The sequence below is a fragment of the Hipposideros armiger genome, unplaced genomic scaffold (assembly GCF_001890085.2).
Source record: "Hipposideros armiger isolate ML-2016 unplaced genomic scaffold, ASM189008v1 scaffold_129, whole genome shotgun sequence".
NCBI classification, from domain to species: Eukaryota; Metazoa; Chordata; class Mammalia; order Chiroptera; family Hipposideridae; genus Hipposideros; species Hipposideros armiger.
In genome coordinates this window covers 3,244,111-3,267,565 of record NW_017731479.1, presented here as the reverse complement: position 1 = coordinate 3,267,565, position 23,455 = coordinate 3,244,111, and the positions used below count along the sequence as shown (strand labels likewise).

Genomic DNA, 23,455 nt, shown 5'->3' with positions numbered 1-23,455 from the left:
AGCTTTGTTTCACTTGTAGCCTTAGTTGTAATTCTCTTTAAAAGTGCATATTAGGTGGCAATGTTTTTATAACTGTGCTGTACATGAGGTTTATTTCTCTGTGTGTGTGTGTGTGTGTGTGTGTGTGTGTGTGTGTGTGTGTGTGTGTGTGTGATTTCTTTGGTCTGGTATCACTGATGCGGACCTCCTAGAATGAGTTGGGAAATGTGTTCCCTCCTATTTTCTGAGTTTGAATTATCATTATATCTTTAAATCCCTGATAGGAGGTTTCTTCCTACAAATTCATCTTCGTGATTATATAGAGGACTAGGCAGGTTATCTGTTTCCTCTTGGGTGAGCTTTGGTAGTTTGTGTATTTTAAGGAATTTGTCTATTTAATCAAAATTGCCTAATTGTCATAGAGTTGTTTATAATGTTCCCTTCTTGCCTTTTACAATATGGACTAAACATTGTAACTGACGGTATCATGCAAGCACAGTGGGTCTGATGGAAGAGGCAGATGTAAAGTCGCATGTTGAATGCCACCTTGCATTGTGCGTGTATTTCTGACACCTCCTGAGCAGCTTGAGTTGGGGGTGCTCTCAGAGTTAAAACCCAGAGCCCTCCTGGGGCCAGGCCCATCCTGCAAACCCTGGTTTGTGCCCTTGCCCACAGGAACGTCCGAGCTCTCCGACAAGGACCGCAAGGACCTGGAGGGCCGGCTGAAGGCCCGGGAGGACCTGCTGCTGCCCATCTACCACCAGGTGGCAGTGCAGTTCGCCGACCTCCATGATACGCCCGGCAGGATGCTGGAGAAGGGTGTCATTTCTGTAAGAGCTTGTGGCTAGGTGTGAATGACCCATCCTCAAGTCACCTGGTTTCCAACAAGTGGAAGAGGTTTGGGGTCGAATGCTGTGTGTTAGAATCACCTGGGGTGCTTTAAAAAAAAAATCCCAGTGTCCCAGTGGCTCTCCAGGCCAGTGAAATCAGAATGTCTGGAGTGGGAGCCAGACATGAGTATTGTTTTTCAAATCCCCAAGAGAGTCCCATAGGCAGCAAGGCTTGGGAAACCACCAGTCTGACCTCTGTATGCAGCTCTAACCGCCAGGCTAGATTTGGGAACCGCTGTTCCTGCCCTGTGTTCACCCACCACTGACCATCCCAACCCCCGTCCGGTCGTCCCACCCCCATGAGGACACTCCACCATCGCCTACTCCCCTTGTGTCCCGTGCTCTTTCCCAGCCGGCCTGAGCCCTCATGCCTCTGGGAAGCCAGTCTAGAGTCCTGGCGAAGTCCTGGCTCTGCAACTGCCCCGGCAGGTGCCTTCACCTCCCCAGGCCTCAGCTTCCTGGCCTGTAAAATGGGAATGATCGCAGGGCCCAGCCCCGGGCAGCGTCCTGCCTCTCCACCCGCCCTTTCCGGAGACTCAGGCCCGGGGCTTGTCCGCAGGACATCCTAGAGTGGAAGACTTCGCGCACTTTCCTGTACTGGCGCCTGCGCCGCCTCCTGCTGGAGGCCCAGGTCAAGCAGGAGATCCTGCAGGTCAGCAGCGAGCTGAGCCACGTGCACATCCAGTCCATGCTGCGCCGCTGGTTCGTGGAGGCAGAGGGAGCCGTCAAGGTGGGCCTGGGCCAGAGACAGGGCTGGCGGGCAGGTTGGTGGGTGCCCTGGGGGGCTGAGGGTGGGCCTGTCCAGCCACGGGGTCCCTCTCTGAGGCAGCCTGTGCCTCCTCCCCAGGCCTACCTGTGGGACAACAACCAGATGGTAGTGCAGTGGCTGGAGCAGCACTGGCAGGTGGGGGATGGCCTGCGCTCCGCCATCGGCGAGAACATCAAGTACCTGAAGCGAGACTCTGTCCTCAAGACCATCCGAGGGTGAGTGGCCGCCCCGTCCGCCCGCCCACCTGCCTGCCTGCCGGTGCAGAGCCCTGGGGATGCTCTATGGAGGGTGTGCAATGATTTCAGTTCATGATCCTTGTTAGAATCATGAACACGCTAGGGCGTGTTTGCTTCGAGAACCCGTATTTGAACTAACAGACCTTAGGCTGCTGGCTCCCAATTTGGTATCTGCGTTTCTGGAGGATTTGCTCCCCGCATTCCCATGGGGGCCCCTGGGAGGAAGGTAGATCATGTGGGACCCCCTTCAAGGCATGAAGCTGAAGTTTAGGGAAGTGCTATGTCTCGGGTCACACAGCTAGTGACGAGTCGGGTCCACTGTTGTTCCTTGAGGTGCTCTGATCCCCAGGCCATATTCTCTCCTGCCCCAAGGCACCGTCACCCTCATGGTGACCATAGCAGGAAGAGATTCAGGAGTTCCAGGTTGCCCACCCAGGAACGTGACATGGCCCTGCCCACAGGGATTCTTGGGGCTGCTCTAAGGCCCACTGAACTATGTAGCAGCAGGGACCCCAACCCTTCTCTGCTGTCCCCTGCAGCCTGATCCAGGAAAACCCGGAAGTGGCACTGGACTGCATGATATACATGAGCCAGCACATCAGCCCGGCCGAGCGGGCCGAAGTCACTCATCTCCTGTCTACCATGGACAGCCCGGCCTCCACCTGACTCCTGCCCACCCAGCCACTTGCAGGACCACGGGCAAGAGAAGCCACACTGACCTGCCGACCGCAAGACCTCACCAGGACCTTAGGGGTTTGCTTTCAAAAAAAAAAAAAAAATTCCTGGGCATTTTTGCAGACCTGCTGGCTGCCACCTCACTCCTGTCTCAATGAACAGCTCAGGCATGCCCCCCTCTAGGCAGAAAGAGCCTCTTCTCCATTGTCGGAAAGTTTGTTTTGTTTGATCTCTTCAGACAATGTTTTTGCTGCATCACTGAATCGAATTGAACCCAAACGCCCCAGTTTCCTTTTCCTTTTGGGGGCCTAGCGTATAGGACCTGGGTGTCCTTTTAGGCTCGTTTTATATCAGATCATGGAAACTTTTATTTTTTTACTCTGAGACCAGCTCTTGATGTAAGTATCATCTATATGTCAGCAGAATAAAGAGGCCAAGGAAAGAAATATAGAGACAAGACAAGGAAAAGAAAGAAACCCATTTTTGCAATGATGCTATCTGGAGAGTGTCAAGTCACCCAGGAAGGGGTACAAATGATTTTTTATAAGGGGAATAAAATGGTATTTTGTTCCCCATATGGCCCCTAGTGAATCACTAGGAATGTCCCATTGGCAGGCTTAGCACTCATCAGCAAAGATTCTCTTTTTTGAGAGCGGGAAAGCAAAATGAGCAGAATTATCTGGCCATAAGTTCCAGGGCATTTGGAGATCTCTTCTGCACGTCACAGCCCTCGTCTGCCTCTTCCCTCCGAGGACAATAAGGACTAGCCCCTCCCCCACCGCCGGATTGACCACCCTCCCTGGCACACTCCTTCCTGCCCTGTTGGGAGACAGAGGAGGAGAGAAAGCCCTCCCCAAAATCACAGCCCAACCTGCTGATGAGCATCACCACTGTGACTGCCACTACCCCTTAGAGGGCCCCTTCAAGTCACTGCCACTTTTTCACCTGTTGCCTTGATGTCCATGGTGGGATCTGGCCCCAAGGGGCAGAGCTGTTGGTTTCCAAGGACCGACCACAAGGACCACACTGATGTGCTCAGGGAGGCCTTTTCGACACGCCCACCAGCACCCGGCTCTGAAGGCTGCACAGCATCAGGGCCTGCCATCCTGGCCCTGTCCATCGGTCTCCAGGTGCCAGCGATGGGGGGAGTGGGCCGCCCCCTGCTGTGGTGATGGGCACTTTGTCTGAGAACACCCAGCATTACTCCTGGCCAATTTGGAGGACAATGAAGAGGCCATCAAGGTTGCCCGAGGAAGCCCCCACAAGCCAGATGCTTGAGGAAGTCTGAAAAAATTCTGTCCATCAGCCAATGACAGCCCTGGCAAGTGAAGGTGGCATGGGGGCAGTGCGGGGTGGGAGAAAGATGAATTATTCGTTGTCCCATCCCAAGGCCAGTGGGGGGAAATCCATGCTGCTTTGGGAACCGAGTAAGTTTTCCCAAGAGGCCCCCTTGGTTCTGGAGGGAAAGACCAGTCGATGACTAGCTGCTACCCAGGAATGGTGGGCGGAGGAACCTACCAGATGTGTGGAATAAATTATTTTTTAAAAGAAGCACTTTGGCCTTGACTTATTCTGGATCAGGGAAGGCAAGGCCGCCTCCCTGGGCGATGCCCCCAGAGCTCACCATCCTCCTGCAACACCTGAGATGTGCAGCGAGCCCCCAGCTCAGGAGGACTAAGCTTGGATCGGAGTTCGTATCCCAAAGGCTGCAGGTGGGGTATTTAGTTTACTCAGCCTGATCGCAAACATGGACACAAGCTGCTGGCTGCTGAGGCTGAGTTCAGCCCCTTGGCCATCGGCTGAAAGCACCCTCCCTGATGAGGCCGACTTTCCTTCCTCCAGGGACTTAGCACAGCCGGTCTCCAGGGAAGGGAGAAAGGATCAGGCCACTAAGTTTGGATGGAAGTCGTCTTGGTGAGCAGCTCAGGTCCAAACTGAATGCTCAGGGTGATGGCCCCTGGCCACTGCCCTGGCCTCATCCCACGCAATCCCCATGAGCCTCTGAGGTGCACGCTACACTCTGTCCTCATTTTAATAGACAGAAAACCCCCCAGCTCAGGGATGCACAGACTTGTCCAAGGTCACACAGCTGGGGCCAAGCACCCAGGCTAACCCAGACCCAGTCTTGCTTTGCTTTCTCGTAAACCCTGAACTTGTGCGTGGCTTATGTTCTGAACCGTGAGGACACTGCCTCAGCGGGGCTCCACTCTTTCCTCCCCTAATTCAGCCTCCGTCACCATTTGGAACTCACCCTTCTTGTGCCAATCCTCATCCAGGGTGGGCAGCTGCCCTCTGGCCTTTCACGAAGGTCTCCCCCTCCCTGGATAGAGCACCCTAAGCCATTCGGATGAACCCCATGTCCTTGGACCACGGCTTGTCCACAGCGTGAACATGAGGTGCCGCCAAACTTGGCACCCCCCAAGCCCTCCCAGCCTCTGTTGTCATTTTCTTTGTCCACTCCCATTTAATTCTTTTCCTCAGCTCCAAAAGTCAGTTGGCCTTTTATTCCAGGGTTGTTTTTTCCTGACACTTTGTGAAAAACTTCCAAACACCAAAAAGTTGAATTATTTACAGCAGACACCCAAGTACCCACCGCTGATGCTACCTTTGACGCGTTCCTGTGCTTATATTTGCTCTACTGTCTGTCTGTCCATCCTCTTCTCAGTCTGTCATTCCATCTTCTTCTTTTGTATTTTGACACATTTCAGAGCAAATTTGCAGAGGTATGTACCCTTCTGTAGGGTTGTTATTTTTGCATTTCAAAGCAAGCTTTTTTCCCTTCTTTAAATCACTTCCTGAGCTTTTCTGCAGTGAAAACAAGAGAGCTATGTTGAGATGAAACGGCCAGGTCTGTGGCTAGTGAGGGGCTCTGGCTTCACGGGGCCTGTGACCCCAACCAAATATTTTCATCAACTATTTATTGAGCATGTACTATGTGCCACGTACTGTGTGAGGGGCCAGCCATGAGCAAGAAAGCCCCCTCCTGCCCTCAGGAGCTGACATCCGGGACCCCCAACAGGCAGAAACTGCAAGTGGTTAACCAAAAGGGGACCTTCAGGGTCATGACAAGTCAAAAGAGTGTACAAGTCCACAGATGCCCAGGGTCTGGTGTATTTTAATGTCCTATTTCTTTCAGAGACAGGTCCACCTTTCAGAGTCACTGTGATAGGAATGGGATAGAGTAGGAAACCAGGATCACCAACGCAGACCACAGAAAGTCTCCCAAAGGACACCCCCCCCATGCACAGCAGAGGCTCCTGTGTACCCACCCAGGTCATAGGGGCAAACCCACCCTCTCCTGGGCAGTGCCCATGCAGCTGATGCCTCAAGGCTCTCTGCCAATAGTTTACGCTCCATAACACATCCTCTGCCCGGAGCCAGAGGATCCTCCCAAAATGCCTCTCCCCTGCTCTAAGTGCCCCCAGGACAAAATTATCACTGGACCCCAAAAAGGCCTAGTGTGAGCCAGTCCCGTCCCCACCTCCCTCCCACCCGAGTCTGTTATCATCATGCACCAACCAGACCCAACTGTCAGTTCATCTCTCTCTCACTTCCAAGTGTGCACAGACTGTTTCTCCTGCCAGAAACCCTTCCCCCTTGGTCTTTGCCTGGCCGACTCCTATTCATCCCTCAAAACCCATTTCAAATAGTGCTTCCTCTGGGCAGCCTCCCTTTTCCAGTACATTGGGGACCACAGCCCCATGCTCCCCCTTTTCTGTGATGTATATGAAACATGGATTTGTAAGTGAAATGCATATCGGGGATCCCTACGTCCCTCTGTCTGCTGAGTCAAGGATGAATTTTGGACAGCACCCTACTGGCAGAGAGGTGGCTCCCTGCTGGGAGGTGAGGTAAGAGGCCACTTGCAGCAATGTGCTCTTTCTTATGATGCCCTGACCCGTGTGGAATCTCTGAGCAACACTGTGTGCAGAAAACACAGGCCAGCTGCTGGAAGTAACTTTTTATTGTGGTAGAACATACATAGCAATTTACCATTTTAACCATTTTGAAGTTCATTAGCAGTAAGCATATTCACACTGTTGTGTAACCGTCACCACTCATCTCTCTCCTGAACATTTTCTTCACCTCAGACCAAATCTCCATACCCATCAAACACTAACTTCCATTTCCCCCTCCCCCCCAGCCCCTGGTAACCACCATTCTACTTTCTGTCTCTATAAATTTGACTATTCTAGGGACCTCATCTAAGGAATCGTACAATATTTGTCCTTTTGTGACTGGTTTATTTCACTCAGCATAAGGTTCCTCCGTGCTGTAGCAGGTGTCAGAATTTCCTTTTCAAGGCTGGATGATGTCCCGTTGTGTGGATGGACCACATTTTGTTTATCCATTCATCCCTCGATGGATTCTTGAGCGGCTTCCTACCTTTTGGCTGTTGTGAATAATGCTGCTAGGAATGTGGATGTACAAACATCTGTTCAAGTCTCTGTTTTCACTTCTTTGGGGTAGATACCCACAGGTGGAATTGCTGGACCATACGATGATTCCTGTGTTTAATTTTGAGGACCACTTACTGTCTTCCATAGCAGCTGCACCATTTTACATTCCCACCAGCAAGTCCACAGGGTTCTGAATTCCCCACATCCTCGCCAACACTTGTTTAATGTTTGTTTTTAAGAGCATCCATCCTAAGGAGTGGAGCCTAGAAATAATTTTCACTCAGAAGTCACTGAACCTTTTTACTTGCATCCTTTCAACATTGTGGACAGGAGATACAGACCCCACTGTCGAGCCTTTCAATTTCCGGTTCCTCTGCCTCCCACTCCCCTCGCCCACCCAGCAGCTCCTGCCCGGGTCGCCAGGCCTTCCTTCCTTCCACCCATGAAGTCGCCCCCATTTCAGCCGCCAGTTTGGTGTTTATCCTGCTACCCCTGGACTCAGGGGAAAGGGACTCCTTTGGAGATCTGGTGTCCGCAGCCAGAGGAGGAACAGCATGGGCACAACCTGTGCTCCGTCACCTTCTACTGACCATATCTTATCTCTTTCCCTAACCCTCTGTTCAGGAGCAAACGCTAGGCTGGGCTGCATGGTGCAGTGGAAGGGGCCGGGCAGGTCTGCAGACCTGAGTTAGAGCCCAGCTGCATGACCTCAGAGGGTTTGTTCCTCTTTAAACCAGCAAGCAGACAGTGTCTGCTGAGCCCCTTCTGAGACTGCAGAGACTGATTGGGGGGGGGGGGAGGCGGGGGAGTGGAGTGTCGCTGGATTCTCGTCTCCGCCCCTCACCAATCACAGGTAAGCTGCTCAGCCACGCTGAGCCTCGGTGTCCTTTTTTTTTTTTTCATTGACAAGCATCCTTTTATTTTACTATTTTTTTTATTATTGTTAGTTTCAGGTGTACAGAACAATGCAATAGTTATCCGTTTCACCCTTCGCACAGAAACAACGGTGTCCTTTTCTGTAAAAACGGGGATATGTTTGTTTCTTACGGCTGCCGTCACAATGACCACACACATAGTGGCTTGAAAACAGCCCACACTTATTTTTCTGTAGCTCTGGAGGTCGGAAGTCTGAAATGGGTCTCAATGGGTCAATATCAGCGTGCTGGCAGGCTGTGGAGGCTCTAAGGGAAAATCCTTCCTCCCCCTGCCCCCCCCCCCTGCCCGTGCGCTTTTTCCAGCTTCTAGAGGCGTCGTTCTATCCTTAGAGCTGACACTGACCCTCCTGCCCCTCTTTTACGTCTAAGGATCCTGTGGTTACATTGGACCCACCTGAATAATCCAAACTAGTCTCCCTATCTTAAGGGCAGCTGATTAACAAACTTAATTTCACCTGCTGCCTTAATTCCCCCTTATGTAACATAGTCACAGGTTCTGGGGATTAGGACGTGGCCACCACTGGGGGCGCATTCTTTCTGCCTAGCACAGGGGATAATAACAGCTTTACTTCACGGGGAGTAGGCAGAATCAATGAGATAAGCAGAGTGTGTAGCCTGAGGTCCCCTGTACACATTAGCCAGTGTTATTATTTTTGTTAGAATGTGGATGGTTTCTCATGGAGAGGAAAGAAAAGCCGCAACACCATTTCTGAGCCTCAATTTTCTCCTCTGGGACATGGGACCGACCCATTGTGTGGGTTGTCACACTGTTTCAGGGAGTTGCTGTCTGATGAGTGTTTAATTCATTGCGGCTCATGGCAGGTGCTCAAGCGGTGTCTTCGGTTAGTTTTCCAACCCCAGAGAATCTCAGAATCCTCGTTCCTCGTACCTCCTTCCCTTATGCTTTCTTCCGGCGTCAGCAGGGCCCCTGGGCGGGTGGGGCCCTGGCTGTCGCCAGGACTCTGCCTAGAGCTTGTGACTCTGTGATTTTGGCATTTTCACCTTGACTCTAGGCATCCCTGGTCCCAATTGCCTGTGTAAGGAATGGATGTCATTCAAATTGGGGTCCCCAGCCCTCTGCACATGGTGACCCAGTTGCTCAGGCTTCACCCTCCATCCACCTCTGTGCCGTTGCTTCTGCAAAGTCCCTGGGGTGATGCTCATTGGCTGTGACCAACATGGCCTGAGTCACTTGCCTCCAAACCCAGCCAATCACTGGGGGAAGCTGGGAGCTGTAATGCCCTCTTTAGCCAGGCTTGTGTCACAGGGCCACTTTGGAGCCAAACTGAGGAGTGGGTACTGGGGAGAGAAAGGCCACCCAGGGCTGCTGCAGGCACCTGCCTGGTCTCCTCTGAGGTGGGGCCCATTCAGGACTTCCCGATAATACCCACAGCCCCATCATCCCATACCGTTCCTTACTTGGTAGTCGTTGCAAATATGTGAACCTGACTGCCCCAGTGAGGCTGCAAGCCACTTCCTGGGTGGGGCTCAAGAGTCAGACAGACTCTTAATTTATACACCCTTTTGCTGTTACCTTGGGTGGCAAGTCACCTGCTTAATTCCTCCAAGCCTCAAGTTTCTTCATCTGCAAAAATGGGTGTACAAATAAGACACACCTGTTAGGCCCGTTAGGGTTGTAATGAGGATTGAATGAGCTAATTCACAGCAGCGACTAGCATGGGGCCTGGTAGCGGGTGCAACTCCTTCTACCTGTCGCATTCTTTGACCTCAGGTATGTACCAAAGAGGCAGCTCCAAGAAGCACGCTGAACTCCAGCTCGGGGGTCTGGCACAATGGACTCAGTCCTGTCTCTTCAGCTGACCTTGAGTCCTACCCAATGTCTCTGAGCCTCCACTTTCTGAACAGTAAATGGAGTTCACATCCCTGCCTGAGATCTCGCCTGTCAAGCACCTGGCACTGAGGGACCGGTGAATGACAGCCATGCTAATTTTATCGAAAATGACAAACCCCTCCCAGCTTGTGGTGTGATGGGAACCTGGCATCAGGAGACCTGGATTCAGTGTGGCTGTGGTGGTGTCGCCTCTCTGGGCCTCAGTGTCCCCATCTGTCAATGGGGCCTGACCTGTGAGGGCTGAGCGAGTGGCACTGTCGTCCGTTCCCCTCCTTCATCCCTCCCTCAGAGTCACAGAGCTGCCATTCAGCTTTTATTGACAGAAGACAGGAATTCAACACTACGCTTACAGAGTCTCGGTGTCACCCGAACATGGGGTTTTCATTTCATTTCAACAACGACTCAAACATCTTCACTTATTGGGGGCCACATCACACAAAGCAGCTGAGCAGTGCTGGTCAGACAGGCAGCACTGGGCTGTGTCTAAAGACGATGATGCTCAGCAGAAAGTCCCAGAACTAGGAAAAACTTAAAGACGGTCCTTCAAGACAGGGCTTAACACCAAACCTCCAAGGTGGCTGGCTGACCTGTTGATGAATCGGAAAATCCTGGCTGTAGGGCTTGGTGTAGAGAGGACCGTGGTGCAAGCCACTACTGGGTTTCTCGTTCTCAACTTGGCTGGAAGACCCCTATTTGCCTTTTCCTTTCTCCAACCCACTCACCTGGCTCTCCTCTAACCCAACTGTCTGCAGAATCTGCCACTTGGAAAGTCAGTAATTGGCAACGAGAGAAAAAAACATTAAAATGGTCACAGGGCAATGAAATCGGCCATAAGTGCCAACAAATACTCTGCACTGCAGGTTGGTCAGCCCCCACTCGCTACCTGGGTCAAGCTTTACGTGGTTCGGAGTTTGCTTGCTTTCTATCAGGGTGTCTTAAATTCCAGCACAATATTCCTCCCGTTCGAATCCTGATTTGTCCTTAGAAAGCCCCTGGAACCCAAAACTATGGCACCTCCCCTCTTAGGTGCCCATAGGGAGAGATGTGAATCGCACCTGAACAGTTAGAAAAAGATCTGGTCTCTAATTTTTAAAAATAGGATGTTTCATAGTATCAAAAGTGCTTGTTTGTTCTAAAAAGCAGCGCAAGGCTGCAGAGGGATTAAGAGGCAGTAGGAGGCGTGATTCACGGATAATTTAGGCGTTGGGATTGCCGGGATGTAGGGAGGGACTAGGGAGTCTCATTCCAGATGTGGGCTGGGTTCAGAGGGGTGGTGTGGATGGACTCCAATAAATATAAATAAATGTACATGGGGTCACAGTGCCCAGCGTGGCCCAGGAACCTGTTCTATGAAATTCTAACAGACTACAGGGGAAGTGGGCCTGGAGGCCGGCGGGTTAGTTGCCCATTTCAGAGTTCAGCTTGTTTCAGTCCAAGAGAAGTTAGTCTGCCAGCTCCACTCCGGGCCTCAGGGCCTGTCTGCTGGAGCCTGAGACAGATGTTTCATCCAAGAAGAATAAATTAAAGCGCCTCTTTTCCCACCAGTGTGTTTCCATGGTGCCCCAAGGAGTCCCCAAATGGGTTGCAGGTGGAGGCAGTCCATCAGGGAAGCAGGCTGGAGGCCTCACATCTCAGGTCTCGAAGAAGCGTCATGGAGTAAGGGAGGCCAGGACGCTTGTCCACTCTCCTCTGTCCCTCTGACCTGGGAGGCCCCAAAGGCTTCCTGTGGAGGTGTGAGAGGGCCAGGGGGTGCCGAGAACTGCTTCCCTGTTAGCCAGTGAGCAGCGACCCCACCAGAGGTTCAGAGGCCTGTGGGAGAGCAAAGGGCCTTTCTTCCAGGACCACGTGGCCCGGTCAGCCCTCTGCCCAGGTTTTGCGGCAGGCGAGGCCATCCGCTCAAAGCAGGGCTATGGGCTTGTTCCCTGGGGCGCCCAGGTACTGAGAGGAGGAGGTGGCGGCTGACGCGGCCACACTGTCCGGGTATGCAGTATACAGACCTGTCACCTGCAAGTCCGGGAAGGACTGGTCGCTGCCGCCGGAGACCGGGGTCAGGCCTGAGGACCCCAGCTCACATCCAAGAGGGGAGTCTCCGAAGGCCCCCAGCGTGTCCAGGCTGAAGCCCTCGTCCTTCATCTCCTCCCAGAGGTTCCCTTTCAAAGACAAAAGCGTTTGGGTGAGCCGGCTTCATGTCAAACATCTGAGTTCGCATCCTGTCTTGGGGACGAGGCCAAGGTCCCGTGTGGATTTAAAGTCACATGTTACAGGATGAGAGCATGGTGAAGCCAGAGTTCCGGGCCTTCCTCTTCCCACTGGGCATCCTCGCTGATGTCGCTTCCGTCTCAGAGCCGTGGGCTCCTCGGAATTAAATAGAGGTGATCAGAGAACCCATCCAAGGCTTAAACAGGGGGATGTGTGGAAAGCGCTTAGCCCTCATTAAGTGGTACCATCACGGTCAAAGCCAGAGGACAGAACAATGATCTCCCTTTCTTCGTCACAGCTTAACTACACGATAATCCAGGGGGAGAGGAGGGAGGTTTAAACATACCCATTTCGCAACTATAACTAACTTACGAACTTGTTGACTAATCTGCTAACTTGCCAGTTTCCCTCGCTAGACATGCCTTGAGGGCAGAGGCTGTTGACTATTGGCGGGCACGTAGTAGGTGCGCCAGTGTTAGTGAATGGAGGAATCATGAGCCTTCACTGAAACCTGAACTTCCCTTGTTCATTCATTCATTCATTCCCCACGTATCAAGGATGACCATGTGGCAGACAGCGGGTCAGCACGTGACCTGGCATGAGGTGGGCGTGTGCAACTCGAAGCAGTTACTGATTGAAAGCTTGGGGATCAGACAGACCTGGGCTGAAGTCCTGGCTCTGCCACTTACTAGCCGTGTGACCTCAGGCCAGTGACTTCATTTCTCTTTGCCTCAGTTTCCTCATCAGTGGAATGGGGATATGAAATGGCAGTGGCCTCGCGGGCGAGATGGCCTGCTGCCCGTGAAATGCTTCGCACGAGGCCTGTTATACAGTGAGCGTTCATTAAATGCTTGACGTAATTCGCTGTCATTAGGCGGTTGGAGAGTTTGTTGAAGAAATGAACTGTAGGGTAAATGCAGACAGCCCTCCTCTCCCTTGGCCTCCTGGCTTTCTGTCCCCTCCCCCAAGACTCTCCCCTCCCCCTCTGTTCCCATCCCCCCATTCCTCCAGCCTCACCCTGCAGAGCAAAGTCCATAATGCTGGGGTCCAGGGCGTCCACCTCGGTGTTCATGTCGGTGCTAATGTTGATGAAGTCCACAGGAGCCCTTCCCATGGCGGGGTGCGGGAGGGGGCTGGGACTCAGGTCTGGCAGGGCGTGCAGGGGTGGGGTCTGGGCTGGGGCAGGAGAGTCTGGAGCGAGATGTGCCTGGGGCTGGACCTGGTGGTGTAGGGGCACAGACTGCAGGGACAGGGTCATCAGTGGCTGGGGTGGGAGCTGGGAAACAGCTAGGCAGCCGTGGGCCATGGCCACCGTGGTGGCATGGGTCAGCACAGGGGCCTCAGGCTCCCCCGGTTTGCCAGGGCGTCGGCAGCTTTCTGGCCGGTCTGAGATCAGTTTGTCCAGCTCCTCTGCAGGCAAGTGGGAGAGGTCACTCAGAAGTCACCCTGCAGTTCTGGAGGCCCAGCCCAGGCCTGGGTTCAAGTCCCAGCGTTACCACCTGTGTGACTTTGGCAAGCCTTTTGGACTTTCTGAACCTCAGTCTCTTCATCTATCAGATGGCATCATACACTCTGCACAAGGTGGTTGTGGAAACGTACTGAAATCACAAACTGTGCAGGGACTTTGAGGAACGAGTGGACCCTCGTATAATGACACTGGCTCCTCTCCTTGGGACAGTGCCTTCTAGGGTAGGACTGTAACTCTGGGACTTCACTTGAACCTCATAAAAGCCCTGCACGAGGGAGGGAAGGCGGGGGCTACAAATCCCAACTGATTAACATGCAAGGGGTCCTATCTACTCCCTGCTGCTAAAGAGAAATTAGAAAGCATTGTTGTGGGTTAAAAATCGGATCCTCCTTAATGCTCTTGGATATAAACAAGACTGAAATTTCTCTTAGTTTGTGTCTCATTGAATGTAACACAATTTTGAGACTTGACCACTGGGGTCCCAAGATCTCTTGGGGTTACACCCATTTTAGAAACAAGGACACTTAGAATGGAGAAGGTCAAGTGGCCTGCCCAAGATGTCACACTACATTCTCATAGATGTCAGAACAGGCGCATCGTCTCAAGCCAGGCCCCAGAGTTCTCTGTGGGGTGAGCACCATATGGTACCCCCTCAGCTGAGGGCCTCAGGACCCTGCTGGGGTCCTTCTTCCTGCCATATTGAATTGTTCATCTCAGAGCTGTACTCTCATCCGCCTTCACACCCAAACCTCAAGCAGGATGACAGCCACAGGGCCAGGCCACATGTCCCTAAGGCTGTGGAATTAGCCGCCCGTTTCCCATTCTCCACTCATATGTCACTTGTATGTCCTCCCCTTCACAGTTCTTAATAAAACAAAAAAAACAATGCAGATGTAATTTTTTTCCAATAATAAAAGTAATTCATAAACAGGGTAGAAGATTTGGGAAACACAGAAACATGTCAAGAATATAAAAATTATCAATGGTCTCTCCATTCACAGTAAAGATTTTGGTAAATTTTTTCCAGATAGATAGATAGATAGATAGATAGATATGTGTGTATGTATACACAATATACAAATATATATATATAGAAAATATAGATATATAGATACATATATAGATATATACATGTGTTTATATATACACACATATAAAAATGGGCATGGATATATGTGTATATGTATATATGTGCATGTATATACACATATACACATATACATACACATATATAGAAATGGGTGTGGATACACATGCTTTTTAAAATGTGATCATACGGTGTATTGATTCATAACCTGCCACTTTTATTGTGAGCATTTCTTTATATTCCAAAAAATATCTTTATCTCTAATACTTGCATTGTATGACATTATATCCATGTAACTAATCCCCTATTGCAGGATACCTAGTTTGCTTTCAATTTTATTTTTTTTAAGCTGAGCCATCCTGCCACCTGTTGGCAGCTCAGCGGCTGCTCAGCTTGGGCCGGGACTCGAACCGCTGTTGCTCAGAGCTCAAACTCTTGAGCGAGCTCTTAACCAACTGAGCCACTCGGCCGGCCCTTCAATTTTTTACTATTAGAAATAATTCTGTGATGGCCAGCTTTGAACATAATTTTTTTGCTCACATCTTTGATTTCCTCAGCATAAATTGCCAAAAGTAAAATAACTGAACCAATAGATGGTACAGTATCAAGGTTTTGATATATTACCTTGCCTTGGAAAAACTGAACAACTTACATTCCCACCAATTGTATAGGAAGGTGTCTATTTCTCCTCATGCTAGCCCACACTGGGTATTATTGTTTTATTATTTTTTCAAAACTGTGCCAATGTGGTAGGAAAGGTAAGAAAGCATTTTTCTCCCATGGTTGTTTAGTTCAGTATTTCTGTGTAAGAAACTAGGGATGGCTTAGTGAAATTCAACAGTTTTTCGTATGTTTCTGTCCAGGCCCTTCAGTTGACCAGCCCCTGGGTAGGGGTGGGGAAGGGAGGTATATTTCACAGGCGGGAAGTTCACTGGGCGCCCGTATTCCCACCGTGCTGGTTAGGACATGGTGCTGGCGGGGCAGGATGCGGGCAGAGCTGGGGAAGGGGGCTGAGGGGTGATGTATGAGGTGTGGGGGTGAGCACGGGGGCGAGGGGAGTCCAGGGCTCACCGGGGTTGGCCATGCTCCGGTGGATGGCGGCTAGGTCCTTCCTCTTCCACTTATGCATCTCCTCCTCCATCTTGTCAATGCGGGCCAGGTTCAGGGCCCACAGGCAGCCCTTGCGCGAGGACCCACTCATCTTGTTCTCCACCTTCTCAAAGCACTTGTTCAGGGACAGGTTGTGCCGTACGGAGTTCTTCCAGCCATCGGGCGCCGTCTATGGGGAGAGATGGGCACGCAGGAGACCCCTCCAAAGAGCTCCCTATAAACCCTTCCTTTCCAGGGGGGATCTCAAACTCAGGCCTAGAGGGGCAGGGCACAGCGGTGGCAGGGGTAAAATGACAGTGTCTCAACACTCGGTCCTGAGGTGGGAAGAGAGAGTGTGGGGGCTGTGGGAAACTGGGGGGCCTAGGCCCTGATTCGAGAGACAGCTGCGATTCAGCTCGTCATTGGGTACTACACGGGACTGAACAAACAAGGCCCATCTTTCTATCCCATTCAGGAAGCAAGCAAGTGAGATGATGCTAATACATGGATAACTGGTCAAGTGTATTAAATGCCAATCATTTTTAATGCTCTTATTTTATTTTTGGATAATCAGATACTGTAATGCACCTCATACCCTACCCTATTCTCCTCCACCCCTCTCCTCTCTCCCTCTCTCCCTCTCTCTCTCTCTCTCTCTCTCTTTCTCTCTCTCTCTCTCTCTCTCTCTCACACACACACATACACATACACACACACCATGATGCTACAATATTTCTGCTAAGGACACTCTCTAGGCCAGGGACCCCACAGCTTGGTACCATCTGACCTCCTGTTTCTTTTTTTTGCTTTGATGTCAACAAGGATAACATTACTAATGGCCAACCATGTGCCAAGAGCTGCCAGGCCCTTTACATGCAGAATCCTCACTGACCTTGCCAGCTGGGTATTATTCTCCCCATCTTGCAGATGAAGAAACTAAGGCTCAGAGAGGTGAAGGCTCCTGCCAGATCTGTGTTTTGTATCATTATGTATTACTGAGTCTGTGTTGAATAACTAGGTTGACCCCTCTACTCTTTGCCCCCTGGGATGCATAGTGAACTCCTCTTCGTCCGTCAGAGCCCAGCTCAAATGCTCCCTTGTCTGTCTGGATATTTTTGCCCATGTCTCTGTAAGTGTACATGTGCAAGCATCCTTACTATCAGGTCTACAGACATAACTGGGGGCCTAACAGGGTGGCTCCGTTTGGCCTGGGTTCTGGCAGTGCCAGGGAGAGGTCAGAGCAGCTTCAGCACCCCTACCCTGGGCTGCGGCGTCTCACCTTGAAGTAGGGGAAGTGCTCCTTCATGAAGCTGTAGATCTCACTCACAGGCAGGCTGCCTGTTTTGCTGTTCTTCAGGGCCATGGCGATCAAACAGCTGGAGGCAAAACGTGGGGCGGGCCAGGTGTGGAGGCATCTCAGGCTGACAGCCAGGGTCCCCTGTGCCAGGGGGGCCTGCCCTGCTTGACCCCACCAGTACCAGCCCCTCCATACTCACACTGTGTTAGCTCTCGATACCTTTCTATGGCCCTATGTTTTTCCTACTCCCTTCTGTCTTCTCCTTGACCCTGAGCTCAGCCATTGGTACAGATTTGAGAAAACTCATCTTTTCTTCTCTTTATCCCTCCCCCGTAATTAATATCTATGGCCCTTTAGACTTTAACTAGGCTGCTTACTCCCCCCCACACACACACTCCCCCAAATCTTATGAGGCACACAATACTATCATTTTCATGACTTTAGACATCAGAGGGAACTGAGGCTCAGAGAGGCCAAGCCACTTCCCCGAGGCCACACAGCTTGCGAGTGACAGAGTGAAGCCCTGGGCTCATGTCTGTAGTGGGTTCTCAATCCTGGGGGTTGACTGACCACAGGATGGTCCTTCCTGACAGCAGATCCCACCTGAGGGTTCCCCATGTCCCAAAACTTCCCCCTTGGAAATCTGGGCTACCACACCTAGCTGCCCGGGATGTCCTTAAGGCAGACCTCACCCCTCTCTTCCTCGAGCCCGCCCATAGCCCCAGCCCACACTGGACCTCACCTGTATGAGTAGATGGGCTTGGGGTAGTGTTTGGGGTGCAGTTCCTGAGATGAATGCACAGCCATGTGGGGCTGGGGGTAGGGAGGTCGTACCCCGAACGGGGAGCCATACAGGCCCACAGGAGGGCACTTCCCACAGGCAGGGACAGAGTATGGGTGGCAGAGAGAGAGAAGGTGAGAGAGAGCATAAGTCACTCACAATAACCCCACCCCCACCCACCCCAGTCTCGAAAAGTGAGAGGAGGTGTGGGGTTTACAACCCCAGGAGGCAATCTTGTCTTTACCCACTGCAGGTTTTTTTGGGGGAACTGAATGAACGACCCCATGACATGGGTATGGTGGAGAATGTTATCCCCATGTTCCAGGTGAGTTAACTGAGGCAAAGTGAGGTCGTTGGCCAGCCCAAGCCAGGGGTATCTGCCTCTGAGTCCAGGGCCCCTCCAAGCCCCCAGTACCTGCTGGGTGCCTGGGGGGAGTTGGAACTGTGGCTGGGAAGCTGGAGAGTATAGCTGTGGTGGGTCCTGCAGGCTGGATGAGGGCTGGCCCCCCACAGGGAACTGGTTCATCTGCTGGGGCTGGGAGAGGAAGAGACAGAGGGTCAGGGTGGGGTGGGGAGACCCCAGCCCTGTAGGACACCCGCCTTGCTCCGCAACCCGTGTGGCGGTACTTACGCTGGCTCTGTGGTTGGCCATGGGGCCCAGGCCCAGCACGCCTGGGGGGGCCATGCCAGCCGGGCCATGGAGCAGGGGACCTGAGGTGGCTCCCACATGCAGGTTAGCCACCCCAGCCAAGGCACCTGTAAGAGGAAGCACAGAGGTGAGCTGGAAGGACTGTGGCCAAGGGCAGGGACAGCCCAGTCCCTGGGTGCTTCCAGAGAATGGAGTCACACACCACTGGTGGGGCCAGGCCCGTGGTAAGTGCTTGGAGAATCACTTCCCTGGGGTGTAGTTATGAAGAGTGGGTTCCTACCAGCTAGATAACCTTAAACCAGCCCAGTTTCCTCATCTGCATAATGGGGCTACTGACATTACCTACCTATAAAGTTGCCATAAGGGTTAAATGAGAAAATGTCTATAAAGCACGTTGCTGGGCACATGATAATATCTCAGTCAATATGAGTAACTAATAATGATCATGATAATGATGATGTCATGAATACTTTGGTTCCCGTCCTTCATGAAGCTAAAACATCAATTCATTGCTCATCTCTCCTCCTCAAAAGCATGTCTTGGTTCCGCGGTGTCTCTAGGTTTAGGTCCAAATGTCTTTGCGCCTCCTCTCTCCTTTGTCAAGCCCTGCTCCTCTGCCAAGGATTAGCTCAGGAATAGCAGACACACACACACACACACACACACACACACACACACACACACACCAATCCTGTGCTGGGTCTGTACTGTTAATGTACTGTTACATTGCTAATCTATCACAGATTCATACTGCACCAGCCTGATTTTAGGAAGCCACCCCCAATTAAGCAAAGCTGACCTGCAAGATGAATCTGACCTGGGGCCATCTCTTCCAGGAAGCCTACTGGGTCCCTCAGCTCTCCTCTGAGTCCTGACTGCCACCTGGGCTCATCCTCTGTGCCTTGGTCTGTCTGCCTTGTCTATCTCTCTTTGATCAGACCCTCAGCTCCCTGAGAATTGGTACCACATCTTATATGACTCAGTGATTCAAACACCTTGCATAGTGTCAGACACGCAGGAGGTGTGTGGCGACACCGTGAAGGAAGGGGCTGCCTTATTTTACAGTTACCACTTATTGAACACCTACTGTGTGCAAGATACTTTCTGCATTGAATCCTCACAATACCCCCATGTGGACAGTTCTGTTATCCTTTCATTACAGATGAGGAAACAGGTCAGAGGGAAAGGCACCTGCCCAAGGTCACACAGCTGTCTCCTTGGGGTTCTATACCAGGGGTTGACAAACTATGGCCAGCAGGCCAAATGCAACCCACAGCATGTTTTTTATAAATAAAGTTTTATTGGCACACAACCATTCCCATTCATTTACATATTATCTATGGCTGGTGTTGTACTGCAGTGGCAAAGGTGAATAGTTTCCACGGAGACCACATGGCCTACAGACTCTGAAATATTTATTACTTGGCCCTTTCCAGAAAAAGTTTGCTGACCTCTATTATGGATGCTTTGGCCAAGAATAATTAGTCCAATGAAAGAAACACTCCTAGGGTGGCCACTTAGCTCAGTTGGTTAGAGCGCGGTGCTCATAACACCAAGGTTGCTGGTTCGATCCCCACATGGGTCACTGAGTTGCACCCTCCACAACTAGATTGAAACAACTACTTGACCTGGAGCTGATGGGTCCTGGAAAAACACAGCATCCCCCCTCCCCCCCCCAAAAAATGTAAAATTTATTTTAAAATAAAGAAAAACACTCCTAGATGCTGATTTTTCAACTATTGATACTTTTAATGTACTGCAATGATTGCTTCTGTTGATTGTTTTTCTTCACCACTTTCTGTGTCTCTAGGCATTTAATCCACTTACTATAACTGCAACTAGCTGCCATTATGTACCTACTGTGTTCCGGGCCCTGTGCTCGGCACTTTCCGTGGATCATCATTTTGAATCTCTTGATCGGGCGTCAGTAAACTTCTTAAAGGGTCAGATAGCAAATATTTCAGAATTAGCCAGCCATATGGTTTTTGTCTTCTTTGTTTTTTTACAACTCCAGAAAAATGTAAAAGTCATTCTTAACACAAAGGCTGTACAGAAGAAGGCTGAAGGCTGCACTTGGCCCGTGAGCCAGTTTGCCAACTGCTCTAGATGTTCAAGATGTACCAGGGTAGGGGGTGGGTCTGTCTATTCTTCACTGAGACCTGAGCTCACAAGGGGCCTGGTACAGAGTGGTGAGCAAATGAATGAACCACATCCCTCTGAAGAAGATAGAATAAGTCACATGTCACAGATGCAGAAATAGAGGCACAGAGAGAGACAGAGAGAGAGTGACCTGGCCACGACCACACTGCAGGTAGGTGGCAGTGCTGGGTGTTGCCCCTCCCCTGTACCACCCTCAGGCCGCCCCACCTTGCCCCTGAGCCTACCTGGGTGTGCGTGTGGAGCAGTGGGACCGCCCAGGTCCACGCGGCCGCTTGCCATCTGCTGCAGCCGCGGCACGTCCACAGCCGTAAGCCATGACAGCGACTGCAGGTCCCCAGGAAGGTCATCATCGCTGGTGGCAGCCAGGAGCCTGCAGGAAGGGGCAGGAGCTCGGGAGGGGTGGGGAGCTCAGGCCAGCTCCCTGGGGGGCTCCCTTACCTCCCCAAGCCACTCGCCCTTTGGCCTGTCCACCCCCAGCACTGGGTGTGGGAACCGGGTCCCAGGATTCCCTCCCTTTGGCAGCCAGATCGCACATCTCAAATCATTCCTTCATGTACTCTTAACACGTTACTTAGCCCCTACCCCAAAATAATAAACACTAATGTTTGTTGAGCACTTACTATGAGCCAGATACCATGTCAAATCCTTCAGAGATATTAGTGCATTTAACACCCCCCGTTAATCCATAAGGCAGGTCTTACTATTCCCATTTTACAGATGGGAAACAGAGGCACTGGGCTTGGTGCTCAACAGGCATTCAATCCCCAGAGCAACCCTGAGAGGTAAGGTATGCTCACATCCCGCTTTTATAGACGGGAAAGCTGAGGTTCAGAGCACTGAGTCACTTGTCCAAGGCCACACGAAACAGGAAGCGGTGGGGATGGAGCCCAGGCCGCGTGGCCTGAAGCCCACCAGGCCCTTCACCATGACCTCGGGCCGCCCCTGGAGGCTTCCGTTAGGATCCATGCCCACCACCCCTCGACAGATTCATGAGCAAAAACATCACTTTCCATGGAAGGAAAAAGGCTGCCCACTGAGGATGCCAGGCAGGTACCCCGATTTGCGAGAGCCCTGGGCCCCACAACAGCACCTTGTCCGTGTTATAATGTGGCTGTACACTGGCCAGGAGCCCACACCAGACTCCACCATGCCTGCCATCCTGCAGGCCAGGGGCCCATGGTCCAAATTCTAAGCTCCAAGTTTCAAAAATAGGTTTTTCAGGGCCTCCTAGAGCTGGGGAGAGGGAGAGGGAGAGAGGGAAGGAATGCAGCCCCTGGTTTTCTCCTGCACACGACCGTGGACCCCCAGAGGGCATTAGCCTCCCCCCTCCTTCTGCCATCTGGGGGGCCACCTTGGTCTGGCGTTCTCTCTCTCCCTGTCTCTCATCCCCCTTCCTTCCCATCTCTCCCTCTCTCTTTCCTTGTGTTTTAGGGCCACAATTAGCGTTGCCATGGCCACTGCTGCTCAGTTGTCGCAGGGCCTGGGCCTTCAGCCCACCAAGCTGGCATCAGGTGACCATCCGATGGCCCTGGTGATTGGCTGCCTTATAAGAAAACAGGGTCTGGAAATGATTTGAAAACTCCGCCGGCCTGTGTCAGCAGCAGCAGTTGGCCCGGCTGCTGTCCCCCTGGCGGCCCATTGTGTGACAAACGACTGTTGCCCCTGTGGCACGTGTCCCCCATTGTTCTGGGGTCTTGATGCAATTGTTCTCTGGCCCCCCCCCCAGCTGCCTCCCCTTTGGCCTGCTCATAACTCATCTGGCCGGATGACAGCCACGGCCCAGGCCTGGGCAATGGCCATCTGTCCCCTAGCCACAGCCATGATGTGCCTGTCTCCTGGACAGATGTTAGGCCAGCGGGGTATGATTTGCCTTCACGTGTCTCTGGCCCCCCCCCCCCCCCAGCTGCCTCCCCTTTGGCCTGCTCATAACTCATCTGGCCGGATGACAGCCACGGCCCAGGCCTGGGCAATGGCCATCTGTCCCCTCGGGCCCATGGAGACCACGGGGTGAGGCCGAGGGGAAGGGCCTGTGTGCCACCCGCTGTCAGGAATGCCTGGCCGGCCCCCACCCACCCCTCCTCACCCACCAGCCAGCAGACCTCCCAGCATCTGGTGGTGCGAGCCCCACACCTGTAACCTGCTGTGGCTCCCACAGCCCTAGCAGATCTACCTGGCACTAGGGACACAGGGAGGAGTGCAGGGGAGCCCCTGCTGGTAGATTTCTCAAGGTGGGGGCCCCACCAAAGCCCAGTGGGGGGGCTTGTAAACAAACCAGGGCCCTGAGTGCCACTGTGGAACAGAATCTCTGGTGGTGGGTGAGTCTGACAGGCAGTACCCATAGTGGTTAAGAGCTTGGGCTGTGGGTTCTAATCCTGGTCTCCACTTACAAGGTGCGATCAAATACAGTAAATGTTTAAATTTAAAAAAATATTAAAGTAAAAGACACATTGCCATTAATCCCCCTCAAAATATTCCCCCTTGCTTCAAACACACTTATCCCATCGTTCTTGCCACTTTCTGAAGCAGTTCTGGAAGTCCTCTTTGGTGAGTGTCTTTAGTTGTGCTGTCGTGGCTGCCTTGATGTCCTGAATCGATTCAAAACGTTTACCTTTCATGGTCATTTTGACTTTGGGGAAGAGCCAGGAGTCACACGGTGCCAGGTCCGGTGAATAAGGTGGATGAGGACACACCGTAATGTTTTTATTTAGCAGAAATTGCTGTATACCAGAAGCGATGTGTGACACAGAGCGTTGTCATGATGGAGGATGATTTACGGCACACTTTAAAATACATATTCTCTCAACCGTAGCTCACACCTGACTGACTGCACCGAACAAGTTAAAACTTGTCACACACTGTTACTAAGGTTCGACGTGCCACTTCCCGTATTGAAGATCCCTGCCTTTACATTGGATGGTACTCGGCAGCAGTATTCACTGTATTTTGTGATCACAGCGGAAAGGCTCCATGTCACACATCGCTTCTGCTA

At 51.9% G+C, this 23,455-nt stretch overlaps 2 protein-coding genes across 2 annotated transcripts in view; one reads left to right on the top strand and one right to left on the bottom strand.

Annotated features, from left to right (window-relative positions):
• Nucleotides 1-4,100, top strand: part of ACACB (acetyl-CoA carboxylase beta) — a 126,107-nt gene extending 122,007 nt beyond the window's left edge. Inside the window, exons 42-45 of the mRNA XM_019649064.1 lie at nucleotides 655-809; nucleotides 1,429-1,599; nucleotides 1,717-1,853; nucleotides 2,414-4,100. Coding sequence (XP_019504609.1) covers nucleotides 655-809; nucleotides 1,429-1,599; nucleotides 1,717-1,853; nucleotides 2,414-2,540 — 590 coding nt within the window. The 3' untranslated portion in view covers nucleotides 2,541-4,100. The remainder of the gene's footprint in view (nucleotides 1-654; nucleotides 810-1,428; nucleotides 1,600-1,716; nucleotides 1,854-2,413) is intronic.
• A 7,532-nt stretch (nucleotides 4,101-11,632) lies between these two features.
• The window catches only part of FOXN4 (forkhead box N4), a 26,943-nt gene continuing 15,120 nt past the window's right edge, over nucleotides 11,633-23,455 (bottom strand). The window contains exons 3-10 of the mRNA XM_019649072.1: nucleotides 20,691-20,836; nucleotides 18,289-18,413; nucleotides 18,073-18,183; nucleotides 17,619-17,746; nucleotides 16,859-16,955; nucleotides 15,562-15,769; nucleotides 12,953-13,345; nucleotides 11,633-11,886 (exon numbers count right to left, since the gene is read on the bottom strand). Coding sequence (XP_019504617.1) covers nucleotides 11,633-11,886; nucleotides 12,953-13,345; nucleotides 15,562-15,769; nucleotides 16,859-16,955; nucleotides 17,619-17,746; nucleotides 18,073-18,183; nucleotides 18,289-18,413; nucleotides 20,691-20,836 — 1,462 coding nt within the window. The remainder of the gene's footprint in view (nucleotides 11,887-12,952; nucleotides 13,346-15,561; nucleotides 15,770-16,858; nucleotides 16,956-17,618; nucleotides 17,747-18,072; nucleotides 18,184-18,288; nucleotides 18,414-20,690; nucleotides 20,837-23,455) is intronic.